The following is a 17,709-nucleotide window of genomic DNA, read 5'->3' on the forward strand; positions in this document are numbered from 1 at the left end:
TATCCCTGCAGAAAAAAAAAATTGCTGAGCATGTAATAGCAGTTAATACAGGTGGCTGGCGTGACGTAAACTATGTGAAATCATATTTTAACACGGTGTAACTTCTTGGTCAAAACTGGTAAAGTGGTTCTGCTGAAAGATGGTTTTAGCTTGACACGTTAAGATGGTCAAACTTGCAGGTCAGCCAGCTTAACCAGCTTTGCATTGTCATCACCAGATCAAATATATGAAAATATTCCTGCAGGTTAAAGTAAAGTTGGTCAATCTATTTAATTATCTTAAATTTGTTATGCTGGTATAAGATAGACTATGTGAAAACATACCTTTAGATGACTTGTATGTCATGATCTAAACGTCTTAAAACCATCTTTTTTTAACAAAATTCTTCTTCCATAGAATACATGATGTCCTTAAGGTCTACCAAGCAACATTTTAAATGATTAATGAGAGTTGGTGGAGTTTTCCACCTCATCTCTACGTCCACTTCCTGTACTCTTCAGACTGTAAATCAGCACCTTTCTGGCTGGAATTCATCAAGGGACTATTACAACAGGATGTACTTTACTATTATAAACATTGTGTCTGCCTCTTCCCTTGTACAGAAGCTACACTGTGTGTGTGTGTGTGTGTGTGAGAGAGAGAGAGAGAGAGAGAGTTACCAAAGAACCATATCAGGTAAGAGACTTGGGATAATCTACTTCTACCACTTATGAAGAATGCATCTGAGTGGGCACAGCTGTGATGTTTCCCTTTTTCATCTCCCTGTCCCCTTTCCCTCTGCTCTTCCAATCCCTGCTGAGTCCCACATCTGTCACATGGAAGTATGAACCTACACAAAGGGACACATCACACAGGTCATCCCTTTAATGCTTCGCTCATGGGTCTTGCTGCAGCAAAATTGCATTTTAGATTGAACATAATAGCAGGGAATTATATACATATGTGACAAATGAACTAAAGTAAAGAAAAAAAATTTGGCTTAATGATGTTAGCAGGAGAGAAAACATCATTCTTAACAAATATGAGTGACTTTAACATGGTTCAGATATCTTCTACACACTGGCTGCTGACCTTGTTCGTGTGCTTTCATGTGCTTTCAGACCAAAATAAAATGTTGCAAATGGCTTAAAATAAGCACTTTGTTTGAATGCATGTGTTTGTTTCAGTCAAAGTGCAAACCCTGACATCTGGTGGTCATATGTTTTACATAGTTAGCAGTTTTCATACAGATTTGGAGGGAAGCCCTGGTTCAAAGTGGGTCAGCGTGGATCAGAAATGGAGAAGAAATCCTTGCAGAATTGTACAAAAGACATGGAGCAACTCCTTGGATGTTTTTTAAAAAAAACAGATGTCTCAGATGTGCAGGTCTGTGTTCATCATAAGTTGGTTTGTTAAGTTCTTTATCCAACGTCTACTTTCAAACCCATAGAGGACTGGGCTGGAAGAAAATGGCAAAAGTTAAACTTGAAAATACTGTGGAAATTTTTTTAAAGCAACACTCTCTTTGGGCACATGGTGGTGCTGTTTTAATGTCAAGGCTCATTCTAAAAACTGCAATGATTCATACTTTTCACCACTATTCATCGTCTGGATTTTTCATTCACATAAATTTGGAAACAAAGCACATCGTCAAACCACTACCTATCGGAATGTATTCTCACCGGTTAATAACCAGATCAAATCTATTATGTTGCCATTGTGCTGAACTGTAAGATGATGAGGTTCTGCAGAGCAGAGTGAGGACTAGGGTGGTAGTAGCCTAGTGAGTAACACACTTGCCTATGAACCAGAAGACCCAGGTTCAAATCCCACTTACTACCATTGTGTCCCTGAGCAAGATACTTAACCCTAAGTTGCTCCAGGGGGACTGTACCTGTAACTACTGATTGTAAGTCGATCTGGATAGGGGTGTCTGAAAAATGCTGTAAATGTAAATGTAAACCTGAAGACCCAGATTCAAACCCCACTTACTACCATCATGTCCTTGAGCAAGACACTTAACCCTGAGTGTCTCCTGGGGGATGATTGTAAATGCAGTAAATGTAAATGACTGAACCGAGGATTAGACCGAGGATGAACGCACTCAGATGAAACAAAGTGCATCAAGGATAATTCCTTATCCATACTTACCACAAATTATCTGACATCATTTATGGACCATCACACTCAATATAATAGCATAACTTTTTTATAAGTCTTTCATGCGATGCTTTGGTGCCCAGTGGCACATATTCACATGTGTGCTAGGACCCTTTATAAGTGAACTTGGGTCTAATGCCCAGGGTCATAAGTTGTTGGTCATTGTTGTTGTCTTGCTAGGTTAATTTTTTTCCAGGCATCAGCCATGTGTTTTAGTTTGTTTAATTAAAACCTACAAAATGTCAAGCATTTGCACCTCCCTCACCTCTCCACGTGGCATTACAGATGCAGCTTGACATTAGCTGGTTTGTTGTGTTCCTCAGCTAGACTCTGCAAAACTTTTGAAATGCCTTTTCCATTTGATTTAGTATTTTATATGACTTGTTGCTGTATTTTGTGCCCATTTCTCATATATTTGGTTTGCTTTTTTATGCTACAAAAGTCTTCTTGGCAAGATACACCGTCAAGAGAGTTGCTGTTTTTACATATATTGAGTGCCATGAAGAAGAGCAACAAATTAATGACTGTGGATAAATACATATTTCCAATTTTAAGTTTTTCTTCTCATACCTACTGTAAGATGAACTCCCCTGACAAATGGCCCATACTTTAATGCCAGCTAATGCTGTGTTTATTCATCATGTGATGAAAGTTAAACATACAGGCCATGAAGACATCTGCAGTCTACAGTAGTCACACCAGAATTCCAGAATTCCAAACCTTTAGACCATGTGACACCATTTTGGCCTTTCTCAACAAGTAATGTGCAAGGATTAAGGCCCTAACTGAACACAGGGAGACATTCCATGAATCACTAGGCTTCTGTCTTCTGTGTTCATGCCAACATCTTAAAATATTACATAGAAGTCATGGTAAAATATATCAAATTTAGCTATTATACCATGTGCGTTCTTGTTTGAGAAAACTGATTACAGAATCTGTCTTGCTCTGTTAAAGGTTTTTAATGCTCCACTCTCCCTATGAGCTATAAATATCATTATAATCAGCGGCTGAATCCTGGCTCCACGATTATATTTTTAACACATTCTGACACACTCATTTTCATTTCACAACAGGCAACATCAAGACATGTTGACATTTTTACAAATCTGGACTTCCCCAGAAAGTAATGATGTTGAGAAAGTGACGATTTTTCACTGCTGTTGAATAAAGTCATACAAAGTGGCCAAATTAGGTGACAATTTTAGAATATTACAGTTACAATAGCTTTACGTTTTCATATAGATATTTTATAGAAACTGTTTTAAGTTTGGTAAAACTGTTTTGCATCATTTAGAAATATCCTTGTTTTTGTCGTTTATTGCATTAAACGATACCAAATGGGTAAAAACTCCTGTGCAGTAATTGTTAATGTTGTCTGGTATCTGGAAGTGGGTTTAGTCCAGCCTCAGCCTCCCCTTGTGATATGTGGGTCTGGAGGCTAGTTTTTCTGACGGCGGTCATGTGCTTCCCCACCAGGCTCTTAAGAGCAAGGCACAGCGGAGGGAATGAAAGCAACGCCTCTGAAGAATTTTTATATTCAAATAATACCTCTCTCTTGACGGCATTTATTTCTGCATTTTCTGTGAGAGTTACAGCAGCTGTATGGTAGGTTCTAGAGCTTTTTGTTTGATTCACCAATATGCATATATATATTTAAAAATTGCTTAAATTGTTCAAATAATCAATATTCTTATATATATGCACGTTTAGTCTTTTTGGTACTCCAGCTGAATTTGTCTTTGCAGATGATGTCGCCATTCCGGCTCAACCTGGGTACATTGAAGGAACCCTTGGGTTTCATTAAGACTCTGGAATGGGTAAGTTTGCTGGAGCTGCTGCTGTGGAGGTCACATGTTGCCGTGTTCCCCATGTCCATTAGGCAGTCCCGGATTATCCCCCTAGAATCCACTGAACAGTGAAAGCTGCAATGCTGTTTTAACCATTCATTTTGTCAGCCTCCCATGCTCATGGTATATTTTTGTAACTCTGATATCTGATGCTTTTTTACTGTTTTTTTATTGTGTACTAAATGCATATCAGGGGGTTGACACCCCTGTAAAAAAGCCACATTGTTATGGTAGATGATGTTAATAATGCGTATGCAGTGGTTTGTACCTTCTGAAAGTGATCTAAGGACCACTGGTAAACCAACGAAAGGGTTATTGGCTCATTGATGAGGAGAGATGGATAACCTGTGTGGTTTGATTCTCTTACTATGATTGCACAGATGAAAAATTGGCAGGCAGTTTTAGTGTTGTGGCTGAATCATGTTTACTAACTTTATAAAATACTCCAACATTCCATCTCATCAGATATGAAAGCCCCATTGATTAAAATGATCCAATGTGTACACATGCTCCATATTTAATGTAGTTATATGTGAGGCTGAGTTTTCTTCTTGGTCAGAGTACATTGAATTATGAATCATGTCTCTTGTTTTGCAGTTGACGGCCATTTTTGCATTTTGGAGCTGTGGAAGCTACAGTGGGCAAAGTGTAGTTTCGCTCTTCTGTGGTGGAACCAGAAATGAAACTCTGAACATCACATTTCAATACCCTTTCAGGTGAGGCTCTCTGACACACCTCTTTAGATGCTGCCAGTCAGGCTTTATTACATGTGCATGTTTATTTAAATGTAGTCAAGAATTTCAAAAGGATGTGGGAAACAGTAAGGGTTATTGAAACAGTGAGGCATTGAAACCATATTTCATAAATAATATATATAAACTAATAATAAAACCATTTTGAATAAAATTTATATAATGTGATTGTGTCATTTAGCTTATCATTGGCAGAAATGCAGTTTTTACAACCTGTCTTCTGTGGATACATGTCATCAATTCATCAAGAACATGTTTATGTGGTATATAGGCTGTTGCATGTCCAGTTGAAGCATAGTTCTGTTTTCAAAGCTATTTTATATCTTTCCTTAATTCCAAATGAATGAGCTTAATACCGGCCTTTGATTTTAAAAAAAATATTCTGTCTGTGTATTTTCCACAGGTTGAATGAGGTGGTGCTGGTTGCTGCCAATACCTCCCTCTGTAGCCACATTATTCCAGAGACCCACCTTATTGGGGATGCTGTTTTTTCATCCCAGTCCTATGTGGCCGTCGCCATCCTGGCCTTCTTCTACACTATGGGAGCTCTGTTGGTCTACTGTGGCTACATGGATATCTACAGGCAGCCTACATCTTCATGGCCACAAACTGTAATTTAAAGCACTTCTATTTCTTAAAGACATTATTAGGTCAATCAGTTTTTACCAGCGATATATTTTATTTTTGTGTCTGTAATAATAAAAACGATAGTGTGTAAAAGTACAATTCAAAATAAAACGTTATTTGAAGGTCACCCACCTAATAGTCTTGCATCTATTATCCCCTCATCCTCCTGCAGGACTTTGTGTTGACTGCCCTCTTCACAGCCCTTTGGCTCATTTGTGCTTCAGCATGGGCCAAAGGACTCCAGAACATAAGGGATGCCACAAGTACAGCGGGCATCACTGCCACCCTGTCCGTGTGCCAAGAGCAGAACGTGGTCTGTGAGGTCACAGAAGTTGCCAACATCCGCCCCCTCCGTGTGGCGGTGGTAAGTGGAATTGTATTTTTTTTTTCATGGAGGATAATTGTTGAAATAGAAACAAAGTTTAAGAGCAGCAGTGTTATGAAGGATAACACTGAAGGATTATGAAGTGTACCTGATGTTTTGGATGCATGCAGAAATATTGAATACAACTTACATGTGAAAAATCCAGTCATGATGTTTTTGTCAGGTATTTGGTTTCCTGAACTTGATCCTGTGGCTTGGTAATGTTTGGTTCACCTACAAGGAGACACATTGGCACTCTAAGAGCTTTTCTGCTGAAGAATCTCCTGTTGGTAGGCAGGTGCCTGTACCTATCTGACCCACCTTTGGATATGACCTTCTTGGGACTAGAATGTTACAGTCTGTAAGTATGTAAAGGTATAAGGGGCTTGGGAAGAGTTTAACAAAAGAGTTGGACATATTTTGTAAATTTTACCTTGCTTATTTAGTTACCTTTGTACATAATTTAGTTACCTTTAGTGATGTATATGTTAGACATCTTATTTTGAATTTTGCATTCCAGCTATGCTAGAGGACTTTCATTTTTCACAATATCACAAACACTGTGTAAAGATTTCACATTGTAAATAATGAATATACTGTTATTTCCTAGTTATTTTACATTTAAATGTTATCTTTGTTTTCTGATGGGTCTCTGTAACCATGTCAGTTTCCAAGATAAAGAAGTCATTGGAATATCTGCTGCTGTTCTTCAGTGTTTTTCACTAGCTGCACCAAATAAAGCTATGAGTCCATCCCCTAGGCCTGGATTCCAGCTGCTTACTTAATAACTGTGTTGTTGCCTTGTGACTGTAGATCACCAGATTGCCTTCCCAGAGGAAACAAAAACTACATTGCCTTAGCTAAGTCTATGCAGTATCACATGAACCGAACAACATAGAAAAGGTAGAAATGAGCCTTCAGATGTGACTGATCAGTTTTTAATATTCAGATTGCCCCATTTCCCATACACTGGTTACCTGGCATAATTTCAATGGACAGTGTTTTAATTAGTCTTCATTACTGAGAAATTCCCTACTTGTCAAGCTGGCTTGCTGACGGGGGAGGGAAGCGCAGAAGCAGGACATGCTGGAAGGGAATTTTATTAACAAATAAACAATAAATACAAATGAACAGCGGCGCGGTGGCCATGAACGGGAAATAAAGGGGAATAACTAAAACGAGCCCGCAGGCGTGTGATGATTGCCAGAACTCAAAAACACACATTCACATACGTGCACTAATGTCCACTAAAATGTCGTCCCTTCCGAATAGGGAGGAAATATCCGGCTTTTATGCATCATCAGGATTGGCCACCGGTGATGAGCCCAGCTGCAGTCAATCCTGACACTACTATAGACACAAGTCAGGGCAGCCAATACATTCTAGTATTTTTGAAAGTGGCATTTTGAAACCCAACAGAACTCTGGTGGCAAAATAAATAAAAATACCACAGCAGATATATAAACATCCTTTTTATCTGCTGAATCATATGATCATGTCTTCACATAACTTTTTGTTTTCCAATCTCTTCTGTAGAACTTCAAAACTTTACCAATAAAGTATGCGCCTAAACATTATATTGCATATTGTGTTATCATTCTCTGTATAATTATTATATAATGTTTAAAATGTATTGGAGTGCAAAATGCCAAATTGTTTCTAAAGCCATGCAGGGTAAGAACCAATGTTTTAATTGAGCACAGGTAATTAATTTAGGGTATGCACAACCTATGAAAACGATTTACACTACATCACAAACTTCTGTACATAGATCAGTATAATAGTTTGTGTATGAGCAGTGTAAGTGTATTTATAAAAGTAATTATTTATGTGTTTATTTACAAAACGCTAAAGAAAGCCCATCTCCCACCATCCATCCTCACCACCTTCTATATTGGGACCATAGAGAGCATTCTGACCAACTGCATCACTGTCTGGTCTGGGAACTGTACCACATCGGACCTTAAGACATTACAGCGTATAGTGAGCACAGCTGAGAAGATCATCAGAGTCTTCCTTCCCTCCATAACAGACATTTACCACACTCGCTGAATCCGAAAAGCCACCAGCATAGATTCTGACATCTGAACACTCAGGGATTTTTCTCTTTGGACTGACACACACACACACACACACTGACATTACCTCAGTTATATTGAGTAATATCATATATTGTTAATATAATGTATAATGTACTCTGTTATATAATGTACTCTGTTACATTTTGCACAGCAGTATTTAATTACTTTGATTAATTGTCTAAAAGTTACATGTAGCACCAGGTTCGGGAGAAACGTTGTTTCGTTCCACTATGTACTGCCTAACCTGTATGTAGCAGAAATGAAAATAAAGCTCAACTTGAATTTCACCAACTGCTGTTTCGTCTGGGGAGCAGAACTGCTGTGAGGTTAGGGAAGCAAGACAGTGATTGTTTCATCTGATCTGCTTTGTTTACAGAGCGCTGGTTCATTTGAACTGCTGCTGAAACGTTGATTTGCTTTACGCTCAACTCTTTCTGTGGCCCATTGTAGTTTTTGTGACTGCTGGTGTACAGAGGGGACTTGGCAATTTGAGAGGAAGGAGTCACCAGCTTGGTATTATTCATTTTATTTCATTTTCTTTCTTTCTTTTCGGCTTGGGTATTTCATTTTGTGCAAATGTACTCCATCTGAATATTTATATGAGTGTATTACCTTTTTGGGTAGATTTGAATTTGTTGTGTTATTTGATTTGTGTGTGATTTGATTGTTTTGACGTGCTTTGACAAGCTTTATTTTGGTTGATTCATAAAGTGAACAGCATTGGACTGAGCACACAGCCCTGAGGAGCTCCAGTGCTCAGTGTGGTGGTGCTGGAGATGCTGTTCCTGATATGGACAGACTGAGGTCTTTAAGTCAGGAAACCCAAGCTCCAGTCGCAGAAGGTGGTGTTCAGGCCCAGCAGGCTCAGCTTCTCAACCAGGTGCTGAGGAATGATGGTGCTGAATGCTGAACTGAAGTCTATGAACAGCATTCATGCGTCCTTGTGTCCTTATTGTCCAGGTAGATGAGAGTCAGATGCACGGTGGTGGTGATGGCATCGTCTGCGAAGTGGATGAATTGCAGTGAGTCCAAGGGTGGGTCCATATATTTTGAGCAGCTCACGTACCTCTGCAGTCATCCACAGCTTCTGGTTTGATCTTGTTGTGATGGACTTGGAGACTGTAATGTCATTAGTGCATTTGCTGATGTAGCTGTTCACTGATGTTGTGTACTCCTCCAAGTTGATGGTGTTGTCGCCATTGGTTGCAGCCTCCCTAAACATTTGCCAGTCTGTGCACTCAAAAGAGTTTTGAAGAGCAGAAATGGCTCCTGCTGGCCATGTTCTCATCTGCTTCAGAATCAGTTTTGTGCGCCTGACGAGCGGTCTGTATGCTGGAATTAGCATAACAGTGATGTGGTCTGATTGTCCAAGATGGGAACAGGGTTCTGCCCAGTCCGCACATTAGTGTATACGAGATCCAGTGCATTATTCTCTCTTGTCGCAAAGTCCAGATGTTGATGGAATTTAGGGAGAACATGAGATTTGCATGGTTGAAATCTCCAGTGACAATGAACTGTCCGTCAGGTGTACTTTCTGCAGATCGCTAATAGCTCTGTACAGCACTCAGAGTACCTCCTTCGCCATAGCGCTGGGTGGAATGTACACTCCAATAATGAAAACTGAGGTGACTTCCCGAAGTAAATAAAAAAAATAAAGGCAGGTTATACTATGATTTGTGTATTGTTCCTGTAGTTCTGTGACAGGCTTGTCCTTGCACAATTAAACGTGTTCATGCGCACTCCCTTGAAAAAAGTTTTTTGCATTACTTAGACCTTAGGTGAACACATGCACGCCATTCTTCAATTTCATCTGTTGGAAATCGCTACAGATATTTAGCTGGTTCTGACTGGTCATCTGATTGTACTTTAGTTCTGTGGCAAGATGTCCCTGCACAGTTAAAGTGAAGTGAAAGTAAAGTGATTGTGCACAAAACGAAATGTGTCCTCTGCTTTTAACCCTTCACCCTTAGTGAACAGTGTGCAGACATGACAGGCGCCCGGGGAGCAGTGTGTGGGGACGGTGCTTTGCTCAATGGCACCTCAGTGGAACCTTGGCAAATCGGCAATCTTCTGATTACGGGGCTGCTTCCTTAACCGCTAGGCCACCACTGCCCGAAAACCTGTTGAAGTTCACTGCTGTTAGGAAGGTAGGGGTAATTCAGGGAGGGGTCACTCTGGTCATGAGGCCAGGGTCTACTACTTTTATGCTGATTGTGAGTATATCAGTCCAAATCAGACTGAATAGCAGCATTGTTGGTGGCCAGGGTACAGGTGTGGTTGTTCATAGTGCTGTGGAGATGTAAAGGATATTAGTATGAATATTGTTCAAGCTATACACGACTACTCCATGGAGGAAATGAAAGTGTGCATAAGAGGATCAGGGAAGACCACATGCTTAGAAGACCATGTGAAATAAGAAAACCTTGCTGTGTGTAGGAGCCTAATGAGAGATACCGCACCTAAATTAACCTGAGAGGGGGTAAAGGCCCATGTACAGCAGAACTGTAAGAGTTCACATGCACAAAATGTAATATATATTTATGCAATAATAAAGTAACATTTATGATGGTAAAGCTGAATGGATATGAATTGTCTAGCCTGTTGTTATTTATGAACCTACAATTACATTAAGAAAACGTTCATAATAAAATAAATTATAAGAAATCCCATTGTTGTTCAAGTGGGATAAAGGTTTTATGGTAGCCACATTTCAGCAATCAAAACAAAGCTTTTAGGGTAATTCTACCTTTGAATGTACAGTGTACAGTAACTTATAACTGTAATATATTATTACCTGCATAACACCAACCAAGCACTTTCACAGCAGCATTTGTGGTCTCCATGGTTACTGTGGCGTCTAAGGAGGAGCCAAGTGTCCCGTTTCTCTCATTTCATTAGCCGAGGGAAGCGTCTACGAACAAAGCGCTGTGTCTTCTGGGAAATCGCCGCAGCAACTTGCAAACAGACGGCGCCGAGAAGCTCGAAAACTGATGCTCTGTAAATATTATAAAGGAACTTTAATGCTTTGCATCTCTCTATCTGCTGCTCCGGTGCAAGTTCCGTGACTGAACTTTCGTGCTTTCGGTGAGTTCCCACGGAGGATTTTCGTATCTTTTAGCATTTGGTGTGTTAGCTGTTTTCTGCTTTTCATTGTTGCTGTAAAATCAAGAATATTAACAATTAACGCTTGTCATACGTTCGTCAAAAAGAAGCAATGTGCGCAATGAATAGAAAACTTTTCGAGTTTTTAGCACTTGCTAGCTAACTAGCTTACTAGCGCCCTGAACTGATCTGATTTATGTTAGCAGTGAGTTCCTGTATTCGACAGACATTCATATAACTTTGCTGGATTTTCTCTTACTCATTAAACAAAAACCCAGAAATAATACTAAATAATTCAGCTCACTCGCTGTCTGTATGCAACGTTTCAAAATATAAACCTAAACATGGCTGAAAATTCATTATGTACTTCTATTTATAAAGGTAATTTGACCCCAAGATGAAAGGCACTATATTAATGTTAATTAAATAATTCCCTGACTTTCCATTTGGAACTTTTATGCTGAAACGTCACATGCTGTCATTTTTGTTTGATGGGTAAGAGAAAATCTAGCGAAGATCTGTGAATGTTGAATACAGACCTCACTGCCAACTTTACTCAGGCCCTGAACCGCTGTACAGATATAAACTTTGTAAACGGACGGTTGTAAAATGTAAACACTCGAAATAAATGCATCTGTTATAGACAACGGTGAATGGAATGCACTGTATAGAATTCTGCATTAACCAGATGAAAAGGTTTCCAGTCAAGTGGAAGGAATACTTTCTGCTACAAACTTTTCATCTATGCATAGAAGACTTATCATTTCCTTATTGCAGGTCCATTGTATTAATTGAAAATATGTGAATGATTATTTCATGAACAAAAGCAATAAGAAAAAATGATAACAAAAAAGTATAAGCTGGCATGTTATATTTAGATAGAAGGGCACAAGGGCTGGTAGTAGCCTAGTGGCTAAGACACTCTCCTGTGAACCAGAACCAGAGTCCCAGTTTCAAACCCTATTGTGTAGCTGAGCAAGACACTTAACCCTGAGTGTCTCCAGGGGGACTGTCCCTATACCTACTGATTGTAGGTCATGCTAGATAAGGGCGTCTGATAAATACTGTAAATATAAATATAAATGGCACAAAGTTGTAATCAGTTGTAGTGTTTTAGCATGACACATTTATTGCTGTAAGTGAATTTCTTTTCATACCCCAAAGCTTGTCATGTAATGTTCTCTTATCTGTCTTTCCACCAGATCCATAATGTCAGGCTTTCACCCTTCCTTATCCAAGAGTTTAACCTCAACTCCACTGAAATCCAGCGAAGACAGGCGGGTCTACAGAAGCAAGAGTTTGGACTCTGATTCCACCTATTCCTTACTTTCCCCAATTTACCATGATAGTTTTGATTGCTCTGATGTTGAGGACCACAAGGTAGAACAACTCCAGCAACGACTTGACAGCTCAGTTGCATTAACTGATAATGCTGTACCTGCATCACCAAAGAGGTGTGAGTCCATCTTGACCTGCCAGTTGACTGTCAGCTCTTTGAACATCCTGGTGACATTATCTTTTTCTAGGAATGAGGGTCACGCTCCTGCGCAATCCTCACTTGATGCATCCATGCCTCTAAATCTGAGTGCCTGGGAGCAGTGGATAGTTTTCAAAGCAAAGGAAGAGCGCCTCAGAGTGCAACAAAAAGCCAAGGAGGTGTGCATTTTTTTTATTTACCCTGTCATATTTATTTACTTGGTAATCACAGTTTTACTATGATATTTTAAACAGGAAAAATCGCTAAATTTATGTGTGTCTGCTGGCTTACTTCAGGAGTTTAAGATGAAACAAGAGCAGAAGCAGGAACAAAAGAAACAGCTGCAGAAAAAGGTTTTTACAGAAAGCAAAGTCCAAGAATGGTTGAAAATGAAAAGCAAACAGGTAAGTTTATACCTGAAGAGAAATGCATAATGTGTATTATACCAATAGTTGTTTAACAACATTTTCACATTTTCAAATCATTATAGGAAAAGCAAGAAAGAAAGCGGAAGGAACACAAAGATCAAGAGAAGGTCGAGTTAGAGGAACAAAAACGGAAAGCAGCTGAGCAAAAAGCACAAGAGGGGTACAGAGAATGGCTCCAAAAAAAGAAGCAAGAAGATGCTGAGAGGAAGCAAAGAGAAAAGGTGAGCCATTAACGTCACTCTTACAAAGACAGTGGTTTGAATAAAGGGCAATGAAACTGTCACTTCATGGTAATTTCTCTGTGTAGTGGTGTGGATAAGACGTTTCAGGGTTTTTGCAAATATTATATCATTTTTATATGAACATACACTGCACAATATTGGTTATACTGAGTCAAGGCATCTTTACAACAGGAGGAAGCAGCAACAAGAGAAACAGAGGAGAAAGAGCGGAGAAAAAGAGCCGAGGAAAAGTTTCGGGAATGGCTTCAGGCACTGAGCAGGAACTGTCCCAAACGCACCAGTCCTGGTTCTCCAGGTAAGCTGAGGCTGCTGGCTTTTGGTCAAACTGTTATTTTGGAATGGATGGTCTGGCACAGTCAAATATGTGTAGAATAAGTGTTTGTTTGAACTGAGTATAGATGGATTTATAAAAAGTCAATGTTTGTTTGTTATAGGTTATGACATCCTCAACTACCCAGAACCAAGCTTCTACAACCCAATACCCTGGAAGCCCATTCATGTCCCACAGCCAGAGAAGACACCCGGGAAGAGCAGCACCCGCAAGAAGCAGTCAGGACCACCCAGATACCACTCAACACCCTGTGTTCTCTTCAGACCTAAAGACACTCTGAGCTTCGGGTGCAAGAGAAGATGACACGGCGCAGCTGGGACAACGGTGCCCCCTGCTGTCATGGAAAGCGATAGAAAGTTGAAGGGACAATTTCTTTTAAAAATTACAGAATGGCTTCAATCAGACTGAATGTTTTACTGAACAGCATTCAGAACTTCCATATAGCCAGTGTAATTTATTTTTGACTTTTTAGATCATATTATGAATTTAACTGTTGTAAATTAATACATTTGGTCACTTTGTTTTAAGAGTTTTTTTTTTTTAAGGTTCACTTCTACATGGAGAATAATCACATAAGGGTATAAGAACTTGGTGTAGATCTGTGGTCAACTGCTTTATCCATCAAGACACATCACAATACACATCACAATTAGAAGAAATGCGTTTTGTTTTAGTCAATGTTGTTTTGAACTACACATGAGTCTTTATGTAGTTTGATTAAATGTAATTAATCGAAATTAAAGTAAAAAAAGCAATCTATAACAAATGTTTCTATATAAAAGTCAATGTTATATAAAGAAAGAATGAGATTACATGCAGGGATTAAAATGTACATTTTATGACAGATGCTTTTTATTCCCACACACACACACACACACACACTGCCTCCTTCACACACTGGCCATTGTTTGTTGTCCAGCTCTGCCTTGTGCCTTTGTGCTGAGCCAGTGCTGAGGTTGAGCCAGGGGATGGAGGGTCGGCACCCCGCTCGCTCTTCTACACACACACAGTAAAAAAACGGCGTTCCAGGACTGTCCCAATACAGAGACGGAGGTATGGCACCCTTCTACTGTCAAATTTGACAGATTATTCACACTTAAATATTTATTTTTACATAAACAGCCTTGAGTGCTCAGGAATGTGTTAGTAGCAGTGGTCAGAGTGGTGCTGAGCTGTGGGAGGGAGGCAGCCTGCTGTTTCTACATGGAATGCATTTGAATGCCACGCACTTGAGTCCAAAGGTCACCCCTCCAGACGCTGGAGTTATGTGTCCCAGACATGAGTCCATGAGCCCAGAGGACAGGCTCACATGGCCCTGTTAATTCTGCAAACATTCTGTATAGTCTTGGGAAACATTGGGCATGTTCCTAAGAGCAGAGCAATCTATGATCTTGTAGTATATGTGTTAGTCTTACCACAATTTTGTTCTCTTTTAGGATTTCGATTTTTGAGCCCAGAAACTGAATCTACAGCTCCCACAATGCAGTGGTGCAGGTGGACACGCAACTGGAAATTACCCTCAGGAGCACAGGTACAATGGGGGTGTGGTTTAGATGGGCTTCATGCCGGTTAGCGAGAGAAAGGGCTCGCTCAAGAAGGAAAGGACGAGAGAAGCCAGAATCTAGCAGGCAGGAGCTTGTATTTCTAGCCTGCGCTGAAATATAAAGAAACATTTACATATTAGCATTTTTCTACTCCCTTTACTCCTTTTGAAAGGCTTTATTTTAAACACTTGGGGAGAAGAGCTGCAGATGAGAGGTATTCTGGGTTTGAATTACATGTCATACTTTGAAAATAGCTATGCAAGAGCTGTCTGGAATGTTTTAATCGACCAGAGAATGATCTCTGACTGCTGAAGCTGCTATCATATCTTTGAATCAAAAGAACTCTTATCTGGGTGAACTACCTCACAAACTCACCGCAAGCTCTCAGCAGTGCCCTAAGACAAGCAGGAGACATCTCTACGTATTCACAGTTATGCAGTCCACAGGACTCGAGCTGGAGGACTTTGACTACCTCTTCAAGATCATCTTGATCGGGGACACTAATGTGGGGAAGACTTGCGTGGTCCACAGCTTCAAGACAGGAACATTCCTTGAGAAACAGCAAAACACACTAGGGGTGGACTTCACTGTTCGGACACTAGACATTGATGGCAAAAAGATCAAGGTTTGTGTCCTACCATGGACCACTTTTTCCATATTACTCTGTATATAGTGTGTCATCCAGAGCATAATCCTGATCGTGTGATGATGATGATGTTGTGGGATCAGATGCAGGTATGGGACACAGCAGGACAGGAGCGCTTCCGCACCATCACCCAGAGTTATTATCGCAGCGCACATGGTGCCATAATCGCCTATGACATCACACGCCGCAGCACCTTTGACTCCCTGCCACACTGGATCCACGAAGTTGAGAAGTACGGAGCAGCCAGCGTGGTTGTTGTGTTCATAGGTAATGAATGGTATGATTATTTTCTATGTGTCCTACATGCCAATGCTTTTTCCATGAAGGGGTCCAGGGCATTTCATCTTCTTTCTGGAACCCCACAAGAGACAAAAAGGTCACAGTAAATCAATACAAAAATGATAGTTGTTGATTTAGGTCCTGAAATGAGTGGTGTCTCCCAGGTTGTGAATGGTCAGAATACCAATTTTTGAAACCATCTTTTGAAAGAATGATTTACTCCATCCAATGCAGACAGATTGAATTTGCACCATCTGTAGTACTTGCTTAGACATTTAAAACTGTTTTATTGAGAAAAAAAAAGCTTGAATTGCCACAAATGGGCTGAAATATTGGGAGGTCCTGATGAACAATGGAGTTTAGGTTAAATTTCAACCTCAAGTGCCTGGGAGGAGTAACTTCATGTAAATCAAACAGTAAATGGCTGCATGCCAAACAGAGGGGCAGATCTAAAGAAATCTTTCTGCTTCAAACCTAGGAAACAAGTGCGACCTAGAGACCGAGCGGCAGGTTCTGTTCGAGGATGCGTGCACCCTGGCTGAACAGAGAGGGGCGCTGGCTGCGCTGGAGACCTCGGTGAAAGAGGACCAGAATGTGGAGGAGGCCTTCATTCTAATGGCCCGTGAGCTGATGGTCCGGAGTGGCGGGGTTGTCAATCATGAGCCCTATTCCGAGTCCCCATACCCCCTGCTGAACAGCAATTCCCATCCCATTGATGTGGACAGACCCCTGGAGAAGAAATCCTGTAACTGCTGAAAGATCCAGGGCGGAGGTGGAAAAGGGAAATCTGTTACAGTTGGCTTATATTTACAGTATGCATAGTGTCACCTCCCCAAAGACTTTCCGTTAACTCCCATTCACAGCCGTTTTGAATGATAACATGGTGTTGGATTGTAAAAAGGTGGTCATTAATGCCAAGCAGTATTTGTTTTTTGTTTTGTTTTACTTAGAATTTCACTGTGACGGTGCAATTATGTCACATCAAAGTGGAAGAGACCTTTATATTCTTTACTGTGCAGAATATGGACTGACACACACATCACATATATGGACTCAACATATAGACACACACCATAATGTATAAAGGGGATTAGTGAGGATTGTGTGGATGCTTAATCTCTTCTTGAAAGGCTAACTGTATGATTGGTGTTCGGGGAAACTGTATTTTTATGTATTTCATTAAAGCAGTTCAACTGACTTCATTGCTTTATCTAGACTGTACACTGCTTGTTCAGTTGTGCCACTTTAGCTGTGTTTTTGCAGAAGTTTTAATTCATGCAACAATATTTTGCAAACATTTTGTCTGGACTATAGTAAGTTTGTAGTAATAGCAGTGTTCATGTTTATATATTTCAAAACTAGCCACAGAGCTGCCCATGTTATTACAGCATTTAGCAGTTGCTCTTGTCCAGAGCGACTACATCAGTATCAATGATCACTAGTTGGATTTAAGTTTGATAGAAAGTACAGCAATAATCATAAATTACCTTTAAATTAAATTTCTGAGTTGTTGCTGTTGAGAGAAATGTTCATAAAAGAGGAAAACATCAAAGATCACTGCTTAATGTTAGGGAATTTCAGTTTAAGTTATCATAACATTCCTGTAATTATTTTTTCATTTTTCTTCTGCGTAGAGATGGAGGCTAATTGCATCGTTTCTCGTTTGTACACAAAAAATAACATAAGAACACAATTAAAATAGTTTTTAATAACCCGACAGACAATATTCAACAGCTAACTTTTAAAAAAAGTCCCTTATAATAAAATCATGAAATCATGTGGACAACCTTGGAATTGCGTCATTCCAGTCACGTGTGACTCATGAGCCAATCATAATCATAGCTGCC

General features: G+C 39.9%; 3 protein-coding genes across 4 annotated transcripts; all 3 read left to right on the top strand.

The window, feature by feature from the left end:
* Positions 1–602: 602 nt before the first annotated feature.
* LOC114767228 (synaptophysin-like protein 1) lies at positions 603–6,517 on the top strand. Its single transcript, XM_028958812.1, has 8 exons — positions 603–854; positions 1,212–1,365; positions 3,619–3,747; positions 3,888–3,959; positions 4,587–4,705; positions 5,145–5,352; positions 5,541–5,732; positions 5,917–6,517. The coding sequence occupies exons 3-8, from the start codon at positions 3,745–3,747 to the stop codon at positions 6,046–6,048; spliced, it is 726 nt and encodes a 241-aa protein (XP_028814645.1). The 5' UTR covers positions 603–854; positions 1,212–1,365; positions 3,619–3,744; the 3' UTR covers positions 6,049–6,517.
* A 4,055-nt stretch (positions 6,518–10,572) lies between these two features.
* Positions 10,573–14,152, top strand: ccdc34 (coiled-coil domain containing 34). Its single transcript, XM_028958161.1, has 7 exons — positions 10,573–10,897; positions 12,118–12,369; positions 12,442–12,571; positions 12,689–12,796; positions 12,883–13,041; positions 13,234–13,357; positions 13,497–14,152. Exons 2-7 carry the CDS (start codon positions 12,125–12,127, stop codon positions 13,694–13,696), a joined length of 966 nt encoding a protein of 321 aa, XP_028813994.1. The 5' UTR covers positions 10,573–10,897; positions 12,118–12,124; the 3' UTR covers positions 13,697–14,152.
* Positions 14,153–14,277: 125 nt separating this feature from the next.
* rab19 (RAB19, member RAS oncogene family) lies at positions 14,278–17,012 on the top strand. 2 transcript variants are annotated; one of them, XM_028958163.1, is made up of 5 exons: positions 14,278–14,446; positions 14,830–14,924; positions 15,377–15,562; positions 15,667–15,850; positions 16,341–17,012. In XM_028958163.1, the coding sequence occupies exons 2-5, from the start codon at positions 14,874–14,876 to the stop codon at positions 16,616–16,618; spliced, it is 699 nt and encodes a 232-aa protein (XP_028813996.1). In that variant the 5' UTR covers positions 14,278–14,446; positions 14,830–14,873; the 3' UTR covers positions 16,619–17,012. The 2 variants fall into 2 exon arrangements, with proteins under 2 accessions (XP_028813996.1, XP_028813995.1); XM_028958162.1 differs by lacking the exon at positions 14,278–14,446 and having other exon boundaries at positions 14,687–14,924.
* The last annotated feature ends 697 nt before the right edge of the window (positions 17,013–17,709 follow it).

The sequence above is a fragment of the Denticeps clupeoides genome, chromosome 17 (assembly GCF_900700375.1).
Source record: "Denticeps clupeoides chromosome 17, fDenClu1.1, whole genome shotgun sequence".
NCBI lineage: Eukaryota > Metazoa > Chordata > Actinopteri > Clupeiformes > Denticipitidae > Denticeps > Denticeps clupeoides.